Source organism: Apium graveolens, chromosome 2 (assembly GCF_009905375.1).
Source record: "Apium graveolens cultivar Ventura chromosome 2, ASM990537v1, whole genome shotgun sequence".
NCBI classification, from domain to species: Eukaryota; Viridiplantae; Streptophyta; class Magnoliopsida; order Apiales; family Apiaceae; genus Apium; species Apium graveolens.
Genome location: NC_133648.1, coordinates 168307020 through 168331494, shown reverse-complemented (window position 1 = coordinate 168331494; position 24475 = coordinate 168307020). Strand labels below are relative to the sequence as shown.

The window sequence follows — 24475 nt, the reverse complement described above, 5'->3', positions numbered from 1 at the left end:
ACCCGCGCAGGACAAACCGTACGCCGGATTGAAAAAGTCGAAATATGGAAAATGCTCGGAATATTGCAATTAGGTTAGGAAGGAGTTTTCGGAAGAGTTTCGAGTTATAAAAACGTAAAAACGGATGACGTCGGTTGGTTCCCGTTGGTATAAAATAGTTTTTAAATACTCGGAAAATTTTTTTATAAAATCCATATATTTCCTATAAAATCATAAAGCATCATAAAAATAAATAGAAAGATATGACAATTATCTATATTTTATTTTGGACATATAAAAATTAAAATACTCAATTAATATTATTTTTAAATATCCAAACACATTTAACACTTAGCAATTAATTCACAGAATATATATTGAACATACATAATAATTATCCATTAGCAAAATAATTATACGATATATCCCGGATATTATAACGTCCCCAGCCCTATAGGAGCTATGAGCTTAACATCAATGCTCTGTGTTTTCAAAATGCGAAAGTATACACTTCCTGAACTTTCCTCTATCTCTGATGAAGCAAACTTTAACAATGTATCCGCCTTAGCATTTTCCTCCCTTGGGATGTGCTCAACATGGCATTCATCGAAATGTGTCATCACAGCCCTTACTAGGCGGACATACTTAGCCATTGTATCATCCCTTGCCTTATACTCTCCCTTGACCTGGAATATGACCAACTTCAATTCTCCATTGACTAGTGTTCCTGCTAGGCCGAGGCCAGCTATCAGAGCTTCATATTCTGCTTCATTGTTTGTAGTTGGGAAGTCTAGCTTCATAGCATATTCAATCAAGAACCCATCGGGGCTTTGTAAAACTAGCCCTGCTCCGCTTGAATTTATTTTTGATGCTCTATCAAAATAGAGAACCCAATATTCCTTCTCATTAACGTCATTTTCTTTGTCTCCTTTATCACTTATGTGCCTAGAGATATAGTATCTTCCTTCCCCCCGACTTCTTGGTTGGGTATGGTACAATCCACCACGAAGTCAGCCAATGTTTGGGCTTTAATTGTCATTCATGGCTTGTACTTGATGTCAAATTCTTCCAACTCTAGTGCCCACTTAATCAGCCTCCCACTAGCTTTGGGAATATGAATAATATTTCTCAAGGGCTGATTTGTTAGCACTTCAATTTTATGAGCCTAAAAGTAAGGACGCAACTTCCTTGAAGCCATTACCAATGCTAAAGCAAACTTCTCAATAGTTGAATAATTCAACTCAGCCCCATGCAGAATTTTGCTAACATAGTATACGGGTTTTTGAACTTTAAGTTCCTCCTTAACCAATACAGCGCTCAAGGCATTTTCTTAAACGACCAAGTACAAGTATAAAGTTTCATTCAGAGCTGGCTTGGCCAACAATAGGGCCTGGGCCATATATTTCTTTAATTCTTTGAATGACTTCTGGCTTTCCTCAGTCCATACGAAATCCTTAACCTTCTTCAATGACTTGAAGAATGACAAGCACTTGTCTCCAGATTTGGAGATGAACCGCCCCAATACAGCAACCCTTCCAGTGAGCTTTTGAACATCTTTGATAGTCTCTAGGGGCTCCATGTCTAAGATTGCCCTTATTTTATCGGAATTGGCCTTGATTCCTCTCTTGGTGACCATCAGTCCCAAAAACTTCCCAGATCCCACTCCGAAAGCACACTTTGCTGGATTTAGCATCATTTTATGACATCTCAACACTTCAAAAGCTTCCCTTAAATGGGCTATATGATCAACCCTCAATAAACTCTTGACTAACATGTCATCAACATAAACTTCCATAGTTTTGCCTATAAGGCCCTTGAAAATCTTATTCACCAACCTTTGATAGGTTGCTCCTGCATTCTTGAGACCAAACGCCATAACAAGATAACAAAAAACACCAAAGTTAGTAATGAATGATACCTTTTGGATGTCATCCTAATGCATCTTGATCTGATTGTATCCACTGAATCCATCCATGAAGCTCAACATCTCATGACCAGCAGTAGCATCTATCAATGTATCTATCCTTGGTAATGGGAAACAGTCCTTAGGGCACGCGTCATTCAGATCAGTGAAATCCACACACATCCTCCATTTTCCATTAGCCTTTTTTACCATCACAGGGTTAGCTAACCATTCCGGAAACTGTATCTCCTCAATGAAACCAGCCTCTAAGAGCTTCTCTACTTCTTGTTTAATAGCTTCTTGCCTCTCTGGAGCAAAGCTTTTTTCTTTTGATTTACAGTCTTTCGATTTGGATCCACATTCAGCTTGTGAGTGATCAGTTCCGGCTCTATGTCTGGCATATCAGCTTCCAACCATGCAAACACATCTCTATTTTCTTGCAAAAATTTCACCAACTTCCCTCTAAGGGGCTCCTCTAGTGTTGCTCCAACGAAAGTCACTTTCTCAGGATCCTCGGGAGCCAAAGGAATCGGAACCAAGTCTTCTGCTGGCATCCCTCTTTTCTCATTATTCTCACAGATATCGAGGTCTTCAATAGGCAGAACCTGCCCCCCAACTCCATCTGCCCTAAAAGAGGCCACATAACAACTTCTTACCATCTTTTGATCTCCTCTCTCTTCTTCAATCCCATTTCGGGTGGGAAACTTCATCACTGAATGATAGGAAGAAGGGACTTCCTTGAAGGCATGTATCCATGTTCTTCCCATGATCGCGTTGTAAGTTGAACTAGCCTTCACCACCACAAAGTCTAACATATGTGTTGCTTGTCTTGGTTCCTGACCTATGGTCGTTGGCAACTTAATTATCCCTTCCACGGGGCACTCCACTCCTGCGAATCCATATATCGACATATCGGTTGGGGTTAATTGAGAATCATTGTAACCCATCCTTAAAAAGGTATCATGGAGTAAGATATCCACCGAGGCACCATTATCTACAAGGACCCTCTTCACCGGGCTATTCCCTATTATTGGTGTTATGACCAGCGGGTCTTCATGAGGAAATTTCACACCCTCCAAGTCAGAATCATCAAATGTCATTGTCACTCCTATCCTAGCCCTCTTCGGGGCTTCCCCAACAATATGCATAACCTCTCTATTATATGCTTTCCTTGAGTTCTTGGATAATCCAGCAACAGTTGGTCCTCCAGAGATTGTATTTATCACAGGCCCTCGGGGTCGCGGTCATCCAAAATTGCATTTATCATCAGTCCCCTAGGCTGGGGATTTCGCCCCTGATCGTCTTGGTCCCTCTTACGATCATCAAAGTTCTTTCTCCCATTGTTATTCATATCTCCTCCATCTCCAGTGTACTTGCTCAATCTTCCTTTTCGAATGAGGAACTCTATTTCATCTTTCAATTGTCTACACTCATCGGTGTCATGACCAGCATCCTTGTGAAATTTGCAATATTTTCTCTTATCTAGCTTGGTAGGATCAGCATTCAGGGGTTTAGGCCAACGAATATCTCTATCTTTCTCAATTTCCATCAAGATATGGCTTCTAGGAGCATTCAACTTATCGTATTCAGTGAACTTTTTCCCAGGTCCTCCCTTCTTCGGGGTCGAATCAGTGTTTTGCTCAGTTCTAGGTACTTGTCCTTAGCAATATATTCCATATCAGCCTTTTGCTTCACCAGCGGGCTCGTTATTCACTACTGTCGTCCTCATCCTCTCTTCTACTTTGATGTATTTTCCGGCCCTATCTTGGAGCTGTAACATACTTTCAGGGGGTGCTTGGCCAATGGCATCTTGAAGAACTCGTCCTTAGTTCCCTGTTTTAGTGCTATCATAGCTACCTTATCATCAAGGTTTGGGACTTTTAAAGCTTCCTTTGTGAAACAATTCAGATAGTCTCTCAAGGACTCCTTCGCTCCCTGCACAATGCTCATAAGGGATGCTGAACTTTTTTCATGCACTCTCCCGCTGATGAATTGCTTAATAAAATCTTGACTTAGTTCTCTGAAAGACCCAATAGAATTCGGGGGCAAACGGCTATACCATCTTTAAGCCATTCCCGACAGGGTTTGGGGAAAGGCTCGACACTTAATAGCGTTGTTCATGGGCTGCAACAATAGTGCATTAGAGAATGTCCTGACATGATTAGCGGGATCTCCAGTTCCATCATAAGCTTTGATGGTGGGCATCTTAAACTTCCTTGAGATATGGGCATTCATTATCTCTTCAGTGAATGGCGGGGTAGGATCATCAGGATCTCTAAGGGGAAGAAGATTGCTTGGATCAACCCTTGGGACAACAGTCCTTCTCTGTAGTGGACCATCCAGGTCTATGATTGGAGGAGGATTTCTCCCCCTTGGAGGTAGTGGGGGTCTGGGGGTTTGGTGCACCTCCAAGTTGCGCTTCAGCCTTTGAATCTCAGCCTCGTGAGCCCTGATTCTCTCCTGCACTTCTTGGGGATTTATCCCTCGGGTGCTCCTACGACGCTGATTACCATCAGGCATCGGCTCTTTACTAGCGCGCCTCCTTCCTGGGGCCATATCATCATCTGAAGATTCAGAGTCTCTCTCAGTATAAGGACCAGAAAATTCTTGATCCTCCGGGATATGAGCCAAACCACATATATATTGGGGGCGTCTGCCCTTGTGCTTCACTCTGATTAGCATGTCCACTTCCTCCAACCTCGGGGTAAATGGGCATCCCATAAGGGGGTTAGTGGTCACAACAGTTGAATACTCATACCCAATGGGTCGAGAATTCACGGGTGTATGTAGATGTTGAAGTTGGGAATTTGTCCCTTGAGTAGATGGGGGAATCGTCCCTTGTGGCTGAGGTTCAGTTGCCCCTATATGGGCTCCTCCTTGGGTGGCGGCATAGGTTGAATGCGGAGGTATCTCCACCGTTGACGAAATCGTTTGGGTTGTCCCCGCTGGTGTTCCTTCAGGGACGCTGTTTCCTCTCTGTGTTCTCACCATGGTTGTTATTACTTTTCCCACAAACGGCGCCAAATGTTGTGGATTGAAAACTAGGGTATATTAATTGTTGTATTTATTACTAAGGTTCGAGAGCTTAAGGCCTTTAATGGCTGCTCTCATTTTTTGTAGCTTAACTCTGCCTTTACGAGATGCGTACGTATCTCTCTATGTTAGAGAATTAAGCCAAAAAACGTAGTTCTGATTTGTGGGGTAAAACCCCTTATATAGATATTGAAAGTCCTTGAATCGGACTAGAGTTAGGAGACTTGATGGGCAAGTCTCTGAATTAGAATGGACTTTGTAGTCCTAAGAGGTAGGAAACTGATTCCTTATCCCATGAGGTTCCTTGAAGGCCAATCTTCAAGGAATTATATTCCTAACTGGACTTTATTTATTAGCTGATTTATCCCTTATTAATTAATTATGAAATTAATTAATATTCAGGGTTTTCGGCCCTTTTTAATGGGTCTAGCTGTCAGCCCAGTTCTGATATAATTAATGCGATATAACTTATGCAATCAGGGTATATTTTATTCCCTATCAATAATCCTGAAGATCTTTCATCTATTATGAAGGATGCTAAAGTCAGACACATCTTGTATAGCAGTCTTGATAGTGTTATGTCAAATAGGGTTATTGGATATAAGACAACAAAAGAGATATGGGATGCTTTACAGGTAAAGTGTCAAGGTACAACTGTTATCAAGAAGAATAGGAGGATAGTACTTACTCAAGAATACGAGCACTTTGACTCAAGAGATAATGAGTCATTAACTGAGATCTATGACAGATTTCGGAAGCTGCTGAATGACTTATCCCTTGTCAACCAAGAATATGATTTGGAGGACTCAAACTTGAAGTTCCTACTTGCTCTCCCAGAAAAGTGGGACTTTAAAGTCACATCAATAAGGGATAATTATCAACTTGATAACACACCTCTAGATGAGATCTATGGAGTTTTGAAAACTCATGAACTAAAGATGGATAAAAAAAGCAAGTGGAAAGGATCTAAATCTAGACCGGTAGCACTCAAAGTTGAAGAGAAGCCAAATGAAAAAGCTAAGAGGAAAAGCTACCCCGAAGGAAAAGCCATGATTGCAAAGTCAGATACTGAATCATCAAACTCTGATGATGACTCAAATACTGATAATGAATCAGATACTGACAGTGATCATAACAAAAAGGAAGACATGGATCAAATGGCTGCCCTACTGGTTAAAAGTTTCAAGAAGATGGTCTACAAGAACTTCAAGAAAGGGAGAAGATTTTCCAGAAAAGGTTCCAGTTCCTCAAACTCTGATAAAAGGAACAATAGAAGAAATACTGATTGTAAGGAATCAAGATCCGAAAAACTTGACAAGTCAAAGGAAAGATGTTACAACTATGATGGAATTGGACACTTCTGACTACAGAAAACCCAGAGCCGAGAAGAAACAAGCCTTGATCTCAAAGAAGAGAAACTGGGATGATTCATCATATTCAGATGATGGAGTCAATTATGCTCTCATGGAAAATGCTGATGCTGAGGCTAATAATGCTGAATTAAAGGTACCTCAGACTGTTCTTGCTTTTGATACTGATGATATCTTTGAATTAAGATTATTTTTTAAGACTCTGCATGTTAGTTATAGGGATCAAACCTGAGAGAATAATAGAATCAAGAGTGAAAACTCTGAGTTAAAGAAAGGGAATGATCACCTAGAAATTGAGTTGCTTTCCATGATAGATATTCAAAAAGAGAGAGATAATGTTGTTTATGTTATAGAAAATCTGTTAGAAAAACATGCTTATCTAGAAAAGAGTTAGCTAAAGAAAGAGAGGTTATTAAACTTTGGACTAACTCAGGAAAAATACCTCAGGAGATTTTAGAGAATGGCTGTTGGGGATCAGGATTAAGATATACTTCCAGATCTAATTCTGATAAGAAAATTGGAAAAGAAACTGAGAAAACAGAACCAATAAAGACTGATAGCAAGGTCAAACTGAACAAGGTTCAGATAAAGACCATTAAGTTTAATCCAAGTGCTAATACTGTCAAGTCAATCCATGAGGAAGGTACAACCTCAGCATCTAGATCAAACTTAGTTTTTGATAGAGTGAACAGGTTCACACAAATTCAGTAAATATTGGTTCAATGACTCAGAAACAGCTTAAGCAAAAGCTGAAGGATTTATACATGAAAGACAAAAAGAAAAGGCCTAGGAAAAATAGGAATGGCAAGGTATGTGTTAATAAGAATGGAAATTATGTAACTCCTCCTAATACACCTAGAAAGGCCTATTTGAACTGTGGTGGCACTAATCATCTTGCTAATTCTTGCAGGAAGAATAAAGAGATAAATATTGTTCCTTCCAAATTAGAGTTTAGGAACAGAACAGTTAGATATAAACCATAGAGTCTTTGTTTTCATTGTGGTAGTGTTTGACACTCTATTTATACATGTTAAGAGTATCACAGTTTGTATTATGATTATTATGAACTGAAACCCTCTTTAATTAAAGCAAAATCTGTTTCTGCATGTATAAATACTGATAGTAAGGATGTTAACATAAACTCTGATAAAAAGTCTTCTGCTGCATATGTTAACAAATTTAAAAAGGCCAAAGGATCAAAGCAAGTCTGGGTCCTTCAAAACACTAACTGATTACAATTACTGATTGTAGGGTAACAGGAAGAACACTCTAGTCTTGGACAGTGGATGCTCAGGACACATGACTGGTTATAAATCCCTGCTATCAGAATTTGAGGAGAAAGCTGGCCCAAGTGTTTCTTATGGAGATGGAAACTTAGAAAAAATCTTGGGATATGGCAAAATCAAAATTAGAAATATAATCATTGAAAATGTAGCTCTAGTTGCAGGACTCAAGCATAATCTGATCACTGTGAGTTAAATCTGTGACAGAGGTTACCATGTCAATTTCTCCGAGGAGCATTGTGAAATTGTCAGTAAGTCTGATGGCAAGATTGCAATGACTGGTATAAGATATGGTGGTTTATATAAAGCCAGGGTCTCCACAAGTACTAATGAATCAGAAGTTTATCTACTAATTAGAGCATCTGTGGAAGACAGCTGGAACTGGCATAAAAGACTTTCTCACCTTAACTTCAACAATATCAATGAACTTGTGAGGAAAGATCTTGTGAAAGGACTGCCCAATACAGTGTTTATTCCTAATGGCTTATGTGAACAGAAAGCCAAGCAAAGGAAAACATCTTCCAAGAGTAAAATTGAATCCTCCATTCTTGAACCATATCATCTACTTCATATTGATCTCTTTGGTCCAATGAATGTTATGTCAATTGCCAAGAAGAGGTATACACTCGTAATTGTTGTTGAATATACAAGATACATATGGGTGTATTTTCTGCACACCAAGGATGAAATTCCATCCATTCTTCTTGATCATGTGAGGGAGCTGGAAAAAGGATCAATATACAAAGTGAAGATCATCAGAATTGATAATGGAACTGAATTCAAGAATAGCTCTATGGAAGAGTTCTTCAAACTTAAGGGGATAAAACAAGAGTTTTCTGCTCCTGAAACTCCATAAAAAAATGGAGTTGTTGAAAGAAAGAATATAACTCTTATAGAAGTTGCAAGAACCATGCTAGAAGAAGCAAGATTGCTTACCTACTTATGGGCTGAGGCTGTGCAAACTGCTTGCTTTACACAAAATGCTACATTGATCAACAGGCATAAAAAAACACCATTTGAGATGGTGAAGGGAAATAAGCCAAATTTGAAGCACTTTCACATTTTTTGTTGTAAGTGTTTTGTTCTCAAAACTCATCCGGTGTAGCTGACCAAGTTTGATCTAAAAGCTGATGAAGGAATTTTTATGGGATATCCATTGTCCAGCAAAGCCTTTAGAGTTTATAATCTGAGAACAAGGATACTCATGGAATCCATACATGTATCTTTTGATGACAAGAAAATAACAGGTCTAGAAGATGCAGATGACCATGACAAATCGAGATTTGAAAATAAAGTACCTTATACTGAACTTTTAAATCCTCATCCTGATAAAATAACTCCTAATATCACTAAAAGCTCTGATGTTTCATATAATAGTATAAATTCTTCTAACACTGAAGCATATGTTGAGGGGGAGCAACATGATTCAAATCCAGATACTACTTTAAGTGATTCAACTCAAAAACATCAGTAGAAAGATCATCAGACTCATATTCCTCAAACTTTGATGAGTCAAATGCTGATAACAATGGGAACACCGATTCAGGGGGAGCATCAGGAAATAACAGTGGTACTAACTAAAGAAATAATAGAGAGTTCATGAATAAAGAGGGAGGTTCGTCTTCAAGGAGTCAACTTCCATCTGCAAGAAAATGGTTTAAGTCACACACACCTGACTTAATCATTGGAAACCCTGACAGTGGTGTAAGAAAAGAAAAACTACTCAAAATGAATGTCTCTACCATTCTTTTTTATCTCAAACTGAACCCAAAAAGGTTGAAGAAGCTCTACAAGATGTTGACTGGGTTACAACAATTTAAGAGGAGCTTAATGAATTTAAAAGAAACAAAGTCTGGACTCTTGTGCCAAGACCAAAGAACAGATCTGTAATTGGCACAAAGTGGGTGTTCAGAAACAAAACTGACAATGAGGCATTATCACAAGGAATAAAGCAATACTGGTTACAAAGGGTTATTCACAACTAGAAAGCATCGATTATGATGAGATATTTGCTCCAGTTACAAGGCTTGAGGCAATTGGAATCTTTTCTAGCCTATATTGCTTACAAGAAGTTTAAGGTGTTCCAAATGGATGTAAAGAGTGCATTTCTAAATGGAGAACTTGAAGAGGAAGTATGTTGAACAGCCTTCAGGGTTCATTGATCCAAAGTATCCTGATCATGTCTACTTACTGGATAAAGCACTCTATGGACTGAAGCAAGCTCCAAGGGCCTGGTATGAAACACTCGCTCTATTTCTGCTATAAAGTGGTTTCACAAGAGCTATAATTGACAAAACTCTCTTTAATAAATACCATGGTAAGGACTTGTTATTAGTACAGATATATGTTGATGATATCATTTTTGGATCTACTAATGATAAAATCTATAAGAGATTTACAAAGCTAATGCAGTCCAGGTATCAAATGAGTATGATGGGAGAATTGAGTTACTTTCTGGGGTTACAAGTTAAACAGACTGATGAAGGGATCTTCATAAATCAATCCAAATACACCAGGAATTTACTCAAAAGATTTAGAATAGAAGACGGCTCAACTGCATCAACTCCCATGGCCACTGCAACCAAGTTAGATTTAAATACTGGTTCTTCAGTAGATATAACTAACTAAATATGTATGATTGGTTCAATCATATATCTGATTGATAGTAGACCTGATATCATGTATGCTACCTGTCTCTGTGCAAGGTTCCAAGCTGATCCTCGAGAATCTGATCTATTAGCTGTGAAAAGAATTTTTAAGTATCTCAAAGGCACCATGAATCTGGAATTATGGTATCCTAGAAATTCAGATTTTAAGCTAATTGGATATTCAGATGCCAATTTTGTAGGATGCAAAATAGACAGGAAAAGCACTTCTGGAAGCTACCAATTTCTTGGTGGCGGATTGGTTTCTTGGTATAGCAAGAAAAAAAGTCAATTTCCACATCAACTGCAGAAGCAGAATATATTGCTGCAGGAAGCTGTTGTGCTCAGATTCTATGGATGAAGAATCATTTACTGGATTATGGTTAGATTATTATGCTATTCCTATATATTGTGATAATCAAAGTGTTATTGCAATGACAGGAAATCCAGTGCAGCATTCAATGACTAAACACATCAGCATCAGGTACCATTTTATAAGAAAACATGTGGAAGCAGGTATAGTGAAATTGGTCTTTGTTCCAACAGATCAGCAGGTAGCAGATATATTCACCAAGCCTCTATGTGAAGCTACTTTCACAAGATTGGTGAATGAATTGGAAATGATATCAGGACAATTCTTAAATTCTGATAATTAAGACTGCTGATATTTAAAGCATGGTATCTTATTATGTGTTAGTACTTGTTAGATACTGATTATTGTGCTAAATGTTGATGCCATGATCATATACAATTATCTTCTATGAATTCTATCTGAAAGCTGCATGTTAGAACTACTGATTATGCCTATATGCTCTGTTATTAGTTAAACTCGCTTTGACTAATAGATCATGTCAGTAGTTGTTAAATTCTGATATTGGTAAAACCATTATTGACTGATAAATCCTGATAGTCGTAACTAAAATATTGATAATGGTTAAACCATGATTGACTGTTATAATTCATTGCTTATTTTGAATTTATTCGAAATAAATGGTTACGCGGTATTTTTAATTAACAGTGAGTCAGTGGAATATCTTTTAATTGCTTGAATGGGTTAGCTACCTATGTAAGTATCCAATAACACCTGATTACTTACATTGGGAATAGGAATCTGAAGAGAGAGATTACTTTTTGTTTACCTAAATACGTGTAATTGTGTATACGTATTATGATTAATTATTACATGGTTAATCAAGAATTCTTTTCAGTTTCTATCTCCTCTACTATAAATACACACCCTCCACTATCAAAACTTCTCACTTCCTTTTCATACACATCTCCTCATCTCCTCATATCATCATAATGGCTCAAAAACAGTTTTGCACTTGCACTCACGATGAAGTTTACTATCTTGCTTTCAAGCTCGATAAAGGTCGTGTCTATTATGACCCCTGGGGACGTAGAGTCAAGATTAACAATCAAATCTTCGTATATGAGGAGTTGTCCTTTGAACATCAAATGGATCTACAGTTCTTTCAAATAGAGACCACTCTTGAGGAAGAGCGCCTAGCCAAAGAGGCTGAGAGGCGTAGGCTTGAGTCTCTTGACCTGCAAGAGAACATTATCTCCCTTGCAAAGACTATCTCAGGGATTTATCACCACCGAGCCATGAAGAAGCAAGAAGCATTGAAGAAGTTGAAGATGGGATAGTTTCTAGGAATAGTTTCTAGTTTGTGTTAGGACTATTTTATGATTCTGCTTTGTTTTCATCTTCTTCTTAATTAATGAAAATCTTTAATCTTTTTTTTCTTCCTTATTTGACTAATGATTACTGTCTTGTGTGTACTTAAGCTTAATTGACTGTTCATATTCAAATCAGTACTACATGCTTAATTTCAGATTTTTTTGGTTCATGTGAGAAACTAATCTCTGTTTAAGTTCGTATGTTTACTACAGTACAGATTGAGCACACTACAGGAAGTAACCGATGTTACGGAAGAAATTTATGAAAGATTTAATTCTTAACCAATGAGAATTATAATCTTTGAGAGTTATGTTTTATTCAAATTCTTGGAACTTTCTTTTTCTCACCAAAAAAGTTATGCACACTCAATCTCAATATCATATATGTTATATCTTAAATTTCTTCGTACAACTGAAAACTTGAATCCATTTCTCAAATGTTGCCAAAAATCAAGTGACATAATTCTTGAATTATGCTCACCACTCAGAAACAACATTAAGTTGGTTAGAGACTACTTGCTAAGGTAGATCTTAATGATACTAACAGAGACACAGAGGTTTCATCAATTTTTACTGAAGACTCTATGAAAGCTTTCAATAAACATATTCAAGGGTTAGTTCTTTGCAAGAAGAACAAGGTTTGAGATCATGGTACATGACAGTAACCTGATCAAATCCTCTCCAATTCAAATGGAGGTTCCCATAATTTTTGGTGAACAACAATTGTCATAACCACAGTATTAAATGTGAGTTCAATTGTGACTTCATATTCACAAGGTATATATAATATCATTACTTTATCAGCATTTATTCTAAATACTAATTTGGTCTTTTCAGCATTTATTCTTCATGATATAAATCCTTTTGGTATGATTATTTCTAGACCTTATTTAAAAACTACCTCTAATTGTAGGACCACAGATCACCCTTCTTTAGCCACCTCTTATTTCTGTAGGACAATCTTTCTGAGCTTTTTCTGTGATATTTGTGAAAAGATTGAAAGCAAAACATAATTAAAGAGAGGCGGGATCCTTCCTGGAAAAAGGAGAGGTAGATGAGAGATAGGATTTAGTAATCCTTGTGAAGAAGCTCTGACTATTAAAAGTCATGAGATGTGTGGTTTGAGGAGTAGTGAGACTACTTTAAAAGAATAGAGAGATTAAGTTTTACTTGCTATATGTTTGCAGGTGCACAGAGTACTAAAGAAACAGATGTTGAACAACATTCTGTTAAACTTCAAATAAACTCTAACGTACCAAGTGTTGTTAATCTCCCTGCAAGTCTAAGTACTGATACTTTCTTGCAATCCATACATTCTACTATTTCACCACATGAGACAATCCCTATTTTTTCTTAAAAATAGTCCATTTACTCTACTATTCCATCACCTGAAGAAATCCTTGTTGTTGTTGAAGATGAAGTAGCACAACAGTCCATTCATAAAGTTTCATCCATTTCAGGCTCACCACGGCATTCTACAAGAACTGAGATTCTGGAAGTAAATTTTGAAGCTCCAGTTCATTTATCTACAATTCTTGAAGATGTGGAGTTAACTGCTGATGGTGTGGAAGCTTCTGAAGCTGTTGGATCACATATTGCACCAATTTCTAATTCTAGCCTACATGCTGAATTTGGTGATGAAGTTCAGCAAATAGTGCAAAATCCAGTTGCTATTTAAGAATCTAATGATGGTGAAGAAGCTAATGTTTCAAATGTTCTTATAGATCCTGAGGATGATATTTTCTTCCCTGAAGATATGCCTATACATGTGAGACAACAAAAAATGAAAGAGTTAGATGCTAAGAAGGAACATGATTATTTTGATAATCTCTGGAATGCTAAATAAAAAGATGATGCATACCTTATTTCCTAAATAAAAGATGTTGCATATCTGGAAATAGCAGAACTCAAGATTAAGAATCCCGATATACTGAATCATCTGAAAGCATCAAATTTAGTTGTTAGATCCTTACATACAGCTCAAGAAGCAACAACCTCTCAAATCAATCAAATCCAAGAATCATTGATTGCTTCAAGGATGACTACTTATCAGGAAATTCAGAAACAAATTGCCCCAATAGTTGCTAGACAGAATGCAATTGAAGCCAGTCAAGCTATATTGGAAGCTAAATAAGTTCAAATGTTTGACCAACTTACAGAAGTACAGAATTCAATGGAGCTGATTCTTTCTCTACTGTTTGGTGATGATGCCAAAAAGGGGGAGAAAATTTTTAAATCTAAATGCAAACAACTGACATTGACAAATACTGATGATGAAAATCATGGTGGAGGTAATAGGGGGGACAAAAGGATAGTGAAAGGAGAAGAGGTGAAGAGCTAGTTGGAGTTAATGGTTCATCAAAAGCAATCACTAGATCTCAATCTAGACAAGGACGAGAGAGTAAAAGAAATGAAAAAAGAGTTAAAGAATTTACTGTGACTACAACAATGCAACAATCTTTACAAGTCATAACTGCTGCTAATGAAGACCAAGGTATTATGGAGATAGAAGATGGTGCTGAAGCAAGTCAATATCTTCAAACTCTGAAAGTAAAAGGAAGGAAAACAACAATATTCTAAAAGGATCCAAAGATTCAAGCATTTGACTCTGAGGTGAGTAGAAGAATCTTTGAAAGAGAAAATCCTAGAGTTGATCTTGAACAGCTAAGGCAAATGGAGGAAGACTTCAAGAATTCCATGAAGACATGAAATGCAGATATTGTTGTTATATCTGAAGTACTTTATGAAGATGATTGTTGAGTGGCATTTATGACACTTTATTACGCTCCATAAAGCTTTGAATTGGTGTATTATACTCAAGTTATTGGTATTTTAATATGTTTTCTAGTGTTTTTGCATTTTCGGGCATTCTCCAGGTAATCAGGTGAATTAGAATTGTTTTGGTGCTAATTTGGTGTTAGGGAGGTGTTGGAATAAAAGCTCTTGGAAAACCAGCTCAAATCTGCAAGAAAAAGAAGAAGTTAGAAGTTTGTGCAGAAGGCCAGTGCGCCCGCGCTGATGAAGCACGCTGCCGTGCCGTTTAGGGATATTAGAATCATGTTTCTACTTGGCTTTTGAGGGAAAGACTTCTAATTTCCATGGGACTTCTATATAAACAATTTTAAAGCTCATTTTTCATAACTTATCAAGCCAGAGACATAACAGAGCTTAAGGAGAAGACGGCAAGAAACCTATAGCATAATTCAACAAAGGCGAAGATGATCTAGTTTATTCTTGTGAATCTTTGTTTTAAGTTATAATCGTGGATGCTCGTTTCTTGTTTTGTTGAACCTATACTCTTGTGTTAACTTTGTTTTATTATTCGTTATAAAGACTGCGTTTATTATACCATGCTTTCATTGGAACCCACGTTGATGATGAGTCTGATTATGGGCTAATCGTTATTGTGGGGTTCTAGCAGATTTATTTATGGATATTTATAGTTTATTTGTTTCGATGCCTTAGTGTGTGGTGATTGTATGATAACCTAGTATTGGTTGTGCTTATTCGTCTTATGAGCGTCGCGAACTTATAAGATAGTGTGTTAATCTTTAATGAAGCGGCAGTGAATTTAAGGATTTAGAACTTGCCATGCTAGCATAGGTTCATGTATTTGTTATGCATGATTTGTGGGTAATTTTAACCATCTTACTTGCCCTATGTAATCAAGGTAGATAACTTGTGCTTAAACCGTTATGTTGTCAAATTCTATAGACATATAGGGTCTCAAAATAATTGGTGTCTATTCAGCTTTTATCTCTTTTGTGGATGTTTGGTAGTATGGTATTCGTGTAACAAAAGTTGGCGTTTATCAGTTTCGTGTTGTCTGATTAGTGTCATCACAATTGCATGCTAAGGTTAAAAATGAAAAGGCTATTGAATGAAGTATTTAATGAAGTTAGAATTCCATGTTTGCCATATATATTAATTCAATCATTCTTATTCCTTTAGTTATAATTGTTAGTTTAATTCTTAGTATAAACAACCTGAATTTGTTATTCGTCTTAGCATTGAATAATAACCATATATTGTTTCTTAAGTGCATAAATTATAAATTTAACCTAAACCAGTCCCTGTGGGAATGAATCTGATTTATATCTTATACTACTTGCGAACGCATAGACTTGCGTGTAATTTTAGCGCGTGTTTAGCGACTAACAAGTTTTTGGTGCCGTTGCCGGGGACTCGGTGTTAATTTTTAGTTTATGTGTTTTCCATCAGTGGTCGTTAAAGTTCATTGACTCGGACATTGTTACTTATCTATTTCCTTGTCTTATTTCAGGTACTCTAGTGAGAGTGTATGCATACGCGTTCGTGGTCTCGTAAGAGAACTCTGTATAAAGCCGAGGAAGAAGTTGTGGTGGTTCGAAGGGAAGTTTTTGAAGAATAAAAGAAGGTAGAAGAAGAAGAGAAAGTCGAGGAACCAGTTTTAGTAGTGATAGGAGATCAAGCAAAAAATCCTAAGGCTTTGATGGACTATTCTCAGCCTAAGATCAATGACATTCAGTCAAACATCATCAGGCCAGCCATCAGGGCTAACACTTTTGAGATCAAGTCAAGCACGATTCATATGATACAGAACTCAGTTCAGTTTAGGGGTTCTCCTACAGAAGACCCCAACATGCACATTAGGGATTTCATCGAGATCTGCGACACTTTCAAGTTCAATGATGTGACTGAAGACACTATCAAGCTGCGACTCTTCCCATTCTCTTTGAGGGATAAAGCTAAGTGTTGGTTACATTCTCTACCAGCAGGGTCTATCACCACTTGGGAAGATCTTGCTCAAAATTTTCTCAATAAATTCTTCCATATGGCCAAGACTGCTGCAACCAGGAATGCTCTTACTCGGTTTGCTCAGCAAACTGGAGAATCTCCGTATGAGACTTGGGATCGATATAAGGAGATGCTAAGGAAGTGCCTACACCATGGCATGCCTGATTGGATGATTATAAACTGTTTCTATAATGGATTGGGTGCTACTTCTAGACCCATGCTCGATGCAGCATCAGGAGGAGCCTTGTGGGCTAAGAGCTACGATGAAGCTTATGGATTGATTGAACTGATGGCTTCCAATGAATACCGGAATCCTTCTCAGAGACTGACTCGGGGAAAAGTAGCCGGAACTCTGGAGTTGGATGCAGCAACTGCTATAGCTGCTCAACTTAAGGCTTTAACGATGAAGGTGGACACTTTGGATAATTATTGAGTTAATTAAATTGCTAGTGTCTGCGAGCTTTGTGATGGTGCCCATGAGACTGATCAGTGCGCAATTTCTAGTGAATCAGCTCAATTCGTGAGTAACTTTCAGCATTCGCAGCAACTGGTGCCAGCTACTTATCATCCCGACAACCACAATCATCCTAATTTCAGTTGGAGCAACGCTCAGAATGCGGTTCAACAGCCTTATCAGTAGTATCCAGCTAAGCTATACAACCCCTGGTTCTCAGCAACCGTAATATGCACCAAGATAGCAACTTCAGCTGCAACAAGCTAATAAAAAATCTGAATTAGAGGATTTGAAGCTTATGTGCAAGAGTCAAGTTGTATCTATCAAGACCTTGGAAAATTAAATTGGGCAAATTGCCAATGCCTTGCTAAATCGTCAGCCTGGTACACTACCTAGTGACACCGAAGTGCCAGGAAAGAGGGAAGCTATGGAGCAGGTAAAGGCAATCACTTTGAGGTCTGGAAAGGTTACGAATCCTGAACAAACTCAAGTGTCGACTGAAGAAGCTGGGGCTGAGAAAGAAGTAGAGCAGCAGGAAGTAGAAGTGGAACCAAGGAAGACTACTGTTGAGCACACTCCACCTGAGGGTAATACAGGGGAGAAACAGATCTATTTTCCACCGCCTTTTCCTAAGTGGTTGTAGAAGACAAAGCTGGACAAGCAATTTGAGAAGTTTCTGGAGGTGTTCAAGAAACTTCATATCAACATACCTTTTGCTGAGGCTCTTGAGCAGATTCCTAGTTACGCAAAGTTTATGAAAGGTATTCTCTCTCAGAAAGTGAAGCTAGATGATTTAGAAAGTCGCTCTCTTGGAGGAATGTGTTGTTGTGCTGCAGAAGTTCCTCCGAAGCTTAATGATCCAGGAAGCTTCACTATTCCGTGTAATATTGATGCTTATGTGACTTGGGAGCTAGCATCAATCTAATGCCTTTATCAATCTTCAAGCAGTTGGACTTACCTAATCCAAAACCGGCTTATATGACTTTGCAGTTGGTCGACCGTTCGATTACATATCCGCGAGGTATTACGGAGCATGTCTCAGTCAAGGTTGATAATCTCATATTCCCTGCTGATTTCGTAATTCTTGATTTCAAGGAGGATAAGAAGATTCCCATAATCTTGGGAAGACCCTTCTTGGCGACTGGCCGAACCTTGATAGATGTGCAGAAGGGTGAGCTTATAATGTGAGTGCTGGATCAGGATGTAACTTTTAATGTGTTCAATGCTATGAAATTTCCTACGGAAAATGAGGAGTGTTTAAAGGTGGAGTTGGTCGATTCTGCGTGAATTCGGAACTTGATCAATTGCTGAGGTCTGATGCCTTAGAAAAGGCCTTATTGGGGAATTCAGATAGTGAAGATGACGAAGGTGAAGAGCAATTGAAATATTTGAATACTTCTCCCTGGAAGAGGAAGATTGATATGCCTTTTGAATCTCTTGTAATGGAGGAATTGAACAAAGCTCCTAAACACCTCAAGCCATCTATTGAGGAAGCTCCTACTCTTGAGCTTAAACCTTTACCTGAACATTTGAGGTATGTTTTTTTAGGTGATGCATCTAGTCTTCCTGTGATTATTGCATTTGACCTTTCAGGTAGTGACGAGGAAAAGCTTTTGAGAATTCTAAGAGAGTTCAAATCGGTGATTGGTTGGACTATAGCAGATATCAAGGGAATCATCCATTCTTATTGCATGCATAAAATTCTGCTAGAGAAAGGTAGCAAGCCTATGGTCATGCAGCAAACACTACAAGAAAAGAATCAATAGACATCACCTCAAAGACATCACTGTCATTAATGTCCGATGTTAAAAATATTTTTAACATCGGTTTATTCCAAAACGATGTTAAAGACCATTTTTTACATCAGTTAAAATCAAAACTGATGTCTAAATTACTTTTTAAAAAAACACGCGGAAAACAACCCCTTAATAAAAACATTTCCCCATTTGCTAAAAACATTCCCCCCATAGAAACATTACGCTGCTTCTTTCTTCTCTCTCACCGTACTCTCTTCTTCATCTCTTTCTCTCTCCTGATTCTCTCTCACTCACTCACTCACTCTCAGCCTTCGACATTGAAACCCTAACTTATACTACCTTAGAGCTGTAGGTTTGAAACCCTTAATTTGAACCCTAGATTTTAAGTAATTAAACCCTAGCTTTCAATTGAAATAGCTAATTAGCTACAAGTTTTGGTCGATTTGTGAAAATGAGGTTGAACCCTAGCTGGAATCCGATGTAATAGTAAGTGTTATTCTAATTTTTATTCAAAATTCAATTTTTGGTTATTAATTCTTTCTTTTTGTTAAATGGGTTGCTTGATTTTGGTTCTTGATTATCTTGTTGATGTGGGTTTTTTATTATTTTTGTATTTGGGACAGTCCTTGGGACATCTTGAGGGGGCATGATACGATGAAGATTGTTGACAGTATTCAGGATCGAGGAATTAATCGGGTTGGGGAAATATTACATTTTGTACTATCATTTGTAATTGTTAGTGTTCATAACTGTTCTCTTTTAAAATCTCTTACTTTTTTGCTTTCATGTTCTTGTCACTAATATGTTGTATTGGTTCAGGTTTATATTATTGGAGGGGATGAGACTCAAAAAGGCGCTTTTGTCATTTTTGGACGTAAAACAGTGCACCGTAAGGCCTTACTAGAGGTTCTTACTGAAGAACTACCCAAGAAAAATATACATTTCTCTTGCAAAATAATTTTTATATCAACCGAAGTAATTGAAGGTTCCTCCATAACAGTTCTCCAAACTGAAGATGGAACTGTCATAAAAATGAAAGTATGTACTTTGGAAGTAACACTTTCTCATATATGTTTCTTATTACCTTTTCCATACGTGAACTAAAATATAATGCATTTTAATAAGATAACATTCTAAATAAATGGATACTGCAGGTATTGATAGGGTGCGATGGGGTGCACTCATGGGTAGCTCGTTGGCTAGGACTTGAGGAACCCGTGAACTCAGGGCGATTTGGCCTAAGAGGTTTATCAATTTTTCCTCAAGGCCATGGGTTGGATCATCATGCCACCCGGATTGTTCATACTAGCTTCAATGGTGGTTTTGTTCCTATTAGTGACTCAGAGGTATATTGGTTTCTAGTCACTGGAAAATCTACAGATCCATGTAAATGATAACACTAACACGTATACTATGTCCAGCGGTAATTAACCATACTAATTTTGTAATTTTTTTACATTATTCAACATGTTTATTTTGATTCTCTGCATATGCACCACACACTATGATCTCTTGAAATCCAAGCCTTTTAAGATGAATTAATCCACATTTTTCAGAGGGCCAAGACAATACAGCTACAACACCTACAGAATTGATGCTAAGATATGTCATTGAACATTATTCCAAAGACTTTCCACCTGTGTACTTGGACACAATTAATCACCTAGATGTGTCGACATAGACATGGGCGCCGCTCAAGTTAAGAGTCCCATGGAATGTTATATTTGGGAAATTAAGCAAAGGGACGATCACTGTGGCTGGCGATGCCATGCACCCAATGACACCCGAATTAGGCCAAGGTGGTTGTTGTGCCCTTGAAGATGCTATCATCCTAGGCCGATGTATTGGCAACACATATCTCAAAAATGGACAACAACTTATGTTATCTGAGGTATCTTATGCCATTGATGATTATGTCAAGGCTCGAAGATGGCGTGTGGTAAGAGTGGTAATAGCCTCATTTATATCAGGTTGGGTACAAGATGATTCTTCATGGTTGAAGAGCTTGATTAGAGATGCTATATTTTACAGTTTTTTTTCCTCAATATGTTTCCAATGTCATAAATTATGATTGTGGAAGCTTACCAAGGATGTCTTCTTCAGCTCAATCAAACTCAAAACAAGATTGAAGATTGATCAGGGCAATCATTTCGTAGTCGAATATTATGGTACATTATATTTATATTCTGCCATTTTTTTTGAAATTATTGGTTTTCTCAACTTTAGTGTAAAATTTTGTACTTTCTTTGTTACATGAAATGGTTTCTTCGGTTTACTTGGACATTAACCATTTTAATCCTAATTTTTAGATTGTCATACAATTTTACTAACTATTAACTACTAGTACTACTTGTGTAAGCGTATTTAGGAAAAGTAAGATTTAAGCTGGGAGACCTTAAAATGTGTACTATAAATTAGTTACGAAGATTAAGATGTACAACTTAGTATGTCTAGAAATTAAGCTACTTTGACAGTCCTGGATTAGCAAACCAAACTGAGACAACATGAACATATTGTAGCTTGAACACAAACTAGACTATCATTTTTCATGACAACAGTAGACTAAGAGTACTTATCGATCCAGCTTAACGCCTCCTTAATCCCAATAGTTTCAGCAATTTCTGTTTGAACATTACCAACCTTTTCCAACATGAAGGCTTCCATCAAATGACCAGTACTACCCCGAGCCAAACAACCCATACCAAACCTTCAATATACTTCAAAAATAGCCCCATCACCATTGTCTTTGGTCTGAAATAAATCTGGTCATTGCATTGATAGGGACTCTTGTTTCTCTTCGAGTCTTTTGCTTCATTTAGAGTATTGTTCTGCGAAGTACATTCCATTGTAATGGTTGATTTTTCTTTCGAATGAAAATTACTAGTTATCTTTTTCTGATTTGTCTAGTCCAACTCATTCTTTTTGTGAAATGGGTTGCTTGATTTTGGTTCTTGATTGTTTTGTTGATGTGGGTTTTTTGTTATTTTTGTATTTGGGACAGTCCTGGAGACATCTCGTGGGGGTATGATACGATGAAGATTGTTGACAGTATTCAGGATCGAGGAATTAATCGGGTTGGGGAAATATTACATTCTGTATTATCATTTGTTATGGCGCCCTCCAAACCCGGGTCAAAAGTTTGGGGTCCACAACACATACACAATATATAAACCTGTATATGAAATATTATTTGCAATAACCTTGCTTTACATAACCACGGATCGCAACATGTTAAAGTATGAAAACAAGCCACAACCTTAACTTTTATTACAACGTACCAAATCCCAACTAATTTAACTTATAACTGATAATGAAATTATTCTTACAATCTTACTATCTCATTACTGCAATAAGCTCCTGCTAGCTTGATCTAACATAATCTGGAATCCTAGCTCGTACATTGAACTGGGAAAACCTCGCTATCAACCGTATCCTTCTTAACTGTAGAATAGATAAAAAGATTCATAAGAGTGAGCTAACTAGCTCAGCAAGTCACAATGACAATAATTGAGGTTAATCAATGATCAAACAAAATGGTTCAGAGGAATCAAGGAACAACTTGCAAAAAGTCAGGCTGAAGCTAAATCATTCAAAGCACAAGTGGTTGAACGGTCTTCTTCTTCCACCTCTGTCAATAATCAGCTGGCTCTCATCAGGACTGAAATATCAGATTTGAAGACATCTATTGTACCAAAGCTTAACTCAATCCAGGAATCTCCAACGTTATCAGCTGACGACATTTCAAACTTATGCTCTCTACATACAAGAATGACTTCTCTTGAAGACTTGGTTGAAATGAATCATTCACTGGATTCCTCCAGATTTCTGAAGATAGAGACGGGTATGGAACATCTGAATGAAGGGATGAAGCACTTGTACTTCATGATCAAAAATTCTCATTGTCCCAATGAAGAACAAAGGACTTTCTTTGAAGGGCCGTCTGGTGGAGGCTCAGGCTCGGGAGGTGATAGAGGTCATGGAGGATCTAAGGGAAAGTCTGTAGAGGATTCCTCAACTAAGGGGGAGAAGAAAGGGAGAAGTGAAAAGGGAAAAGAAAAAGAGTCATCTGCTGGAGGCACAGGGAAGCCTGATGATATCTACTATAGTGGAGAACAGGATGACTTTGATATTTGTGACGTTCCCACTGAACCAGTCTTGGAAGATAAAGATGGTTTCTTTGAAGCTGAGGAGGAAAGTGATTTTGGAGATTGGGAAGAGGAAGCTCCAGTGGATCCTCTGTTTGAGAAAGAGTTTCAGCAACAGCAGTTAAAAATGAAAAGAAAAGAAGCTGAACTCAAAAAGGTATCCCAGATCATTGACATGAGGAAAGACATCCAAAGAAAAGAAACTCTTCAAAAGCAACGTCTTCATGACATTAAGGCTCAAGAAAGGAGAAGAGATGTCAGACTGAAGATTGGTGAAAAATGGGATGAAGCTAGGAGAGTACTTGATATGCCTCAGCTGAGCACAAACAATGATAAACAGTTTCTACATCTTCTGGACAAGCTGGAGATCTCTAATCCAAACAATGACATGTACATGAATGCTATAAAAACTGAAGTCTCAAGGATCACAGCTGCCTTTGACAGATCCCTAAATGAGATGAGCATATTTGTATATTGTCAGAGCGAAGGATCTTTCAAGGTGTCACTTCATCTGTTTGAGAATCGTTCTTTGTCAGAGATTTGGGTTCTTCTCAACAAAGTCAAAAGAAGCTCAGAGTTGAATGAAGTTCTTCGAGAAAGGCTCAAAAAGTTTGCCATCAGGGCTAGTCCTCAAGTGGTCAACAATCCTCATCAGGTAAGATTCTTTAAGTCTGACTGTCTTCAAATCTGCCAGCTCGATTCACAATCTCTTAAAGACTACTCAGCTAAGCATCTGGTCTGGATGGAACATCACTTAAGAACTGCTGGATATTCATCCATGTTGAAAACTCAAGCAGCTGATCTGATTCAAGCTTATTGTGAAAAGAATATTAAAAGGTACAATCAACTCAAGAATAAGCTAAAGACAGTTGGAGTTCAACCAGTTAGACCAGACAGCTTCACTTCAGAAAAGGATCGTGTCTTTGACAAGGAGTTGCTTCAAGATTTGGAAGAAGGTGAAGAGTTGGAAGAAGGTGAATTCGGAAGAGAAGACAACTGAATTCAATTAGCTCAAAACTCAATGTAATATGATTAGAGCTTAATGAATCAAGATAGACTAATGTAGTTATATGTTCAGACTAGAGGAACATCTATCTTGTATTCACTTGTAAATTTCTTTTGGAATCTGGAAAATGTTAAATATAATCCAGAACTTTTCTGCTATTTACTTTGCATTACTGTTTATATCTTTTTCTTATTTGTTAGTTGAGTTATCCTCTAGGTATTTGTTGTTATTGTCTAACAAACAAATAGGGGGAGATTGAAAGGCATATGTCATAGCCTATTTGTTTATTTGAGGATTTAACTCAACTCAAATAAGAATGTAACAAGTAAATAGTGGTTCTATCGTCAGAGAGATCTCTCATAGTAACATATGTCAAAGGATTAAGTAACATTGTTCGTCTACAGACTTGATGACTTAATTCACTGGAAGAAGCTCAAGAAA

At 37.6% G+C, this 24475-nt stretch overlaps 1 protein-coding gene and 1 non-coding gene across 2 annotated transcripts in view; one reads left to right on the top strand and one right to left on the bottom strand.

Annotated features, from left to right (window-relative positions):
• Window positions 1–16724: 16724 nt before the first annotated feature.
• LOC141709258 (small nucleolar RNA R71) lies at window positions 16725–16831 on the bottom strand. Its single transcript, XR_012569844.1, has one exon. It is a non-coding gene; the product is annotated as a small nucleolar RNA R71 (small nucleolar RNA).
• Window positions 16832–19537: 2706 nt separating this feature from the next.
• The window catches only part of LOC141695368 (monooxygenase 2-like), a 52086-nt gene continuing 47148 nt past the window's right edge, over window positions 19538–24475 (top strand). Inside the window, exons 1-4 of the mRNA XM_074499618.1 lie at window positions 19538–19618; window positions 19703–19921; window positions 20038–20229; window positions 20565–20822. Of these exons, the coding sequence (XP_074355719.1) occupies window positions 19538–19618; window positions 19703–19921; window positions 20038–20229; window positions 20565–20822 (750 nt within the window). The remainder of the gene's footprint in view (window positions 19619–19702; window positions 19922–20037; window positions 20230–20564; window positions 20823–24475) is intronic.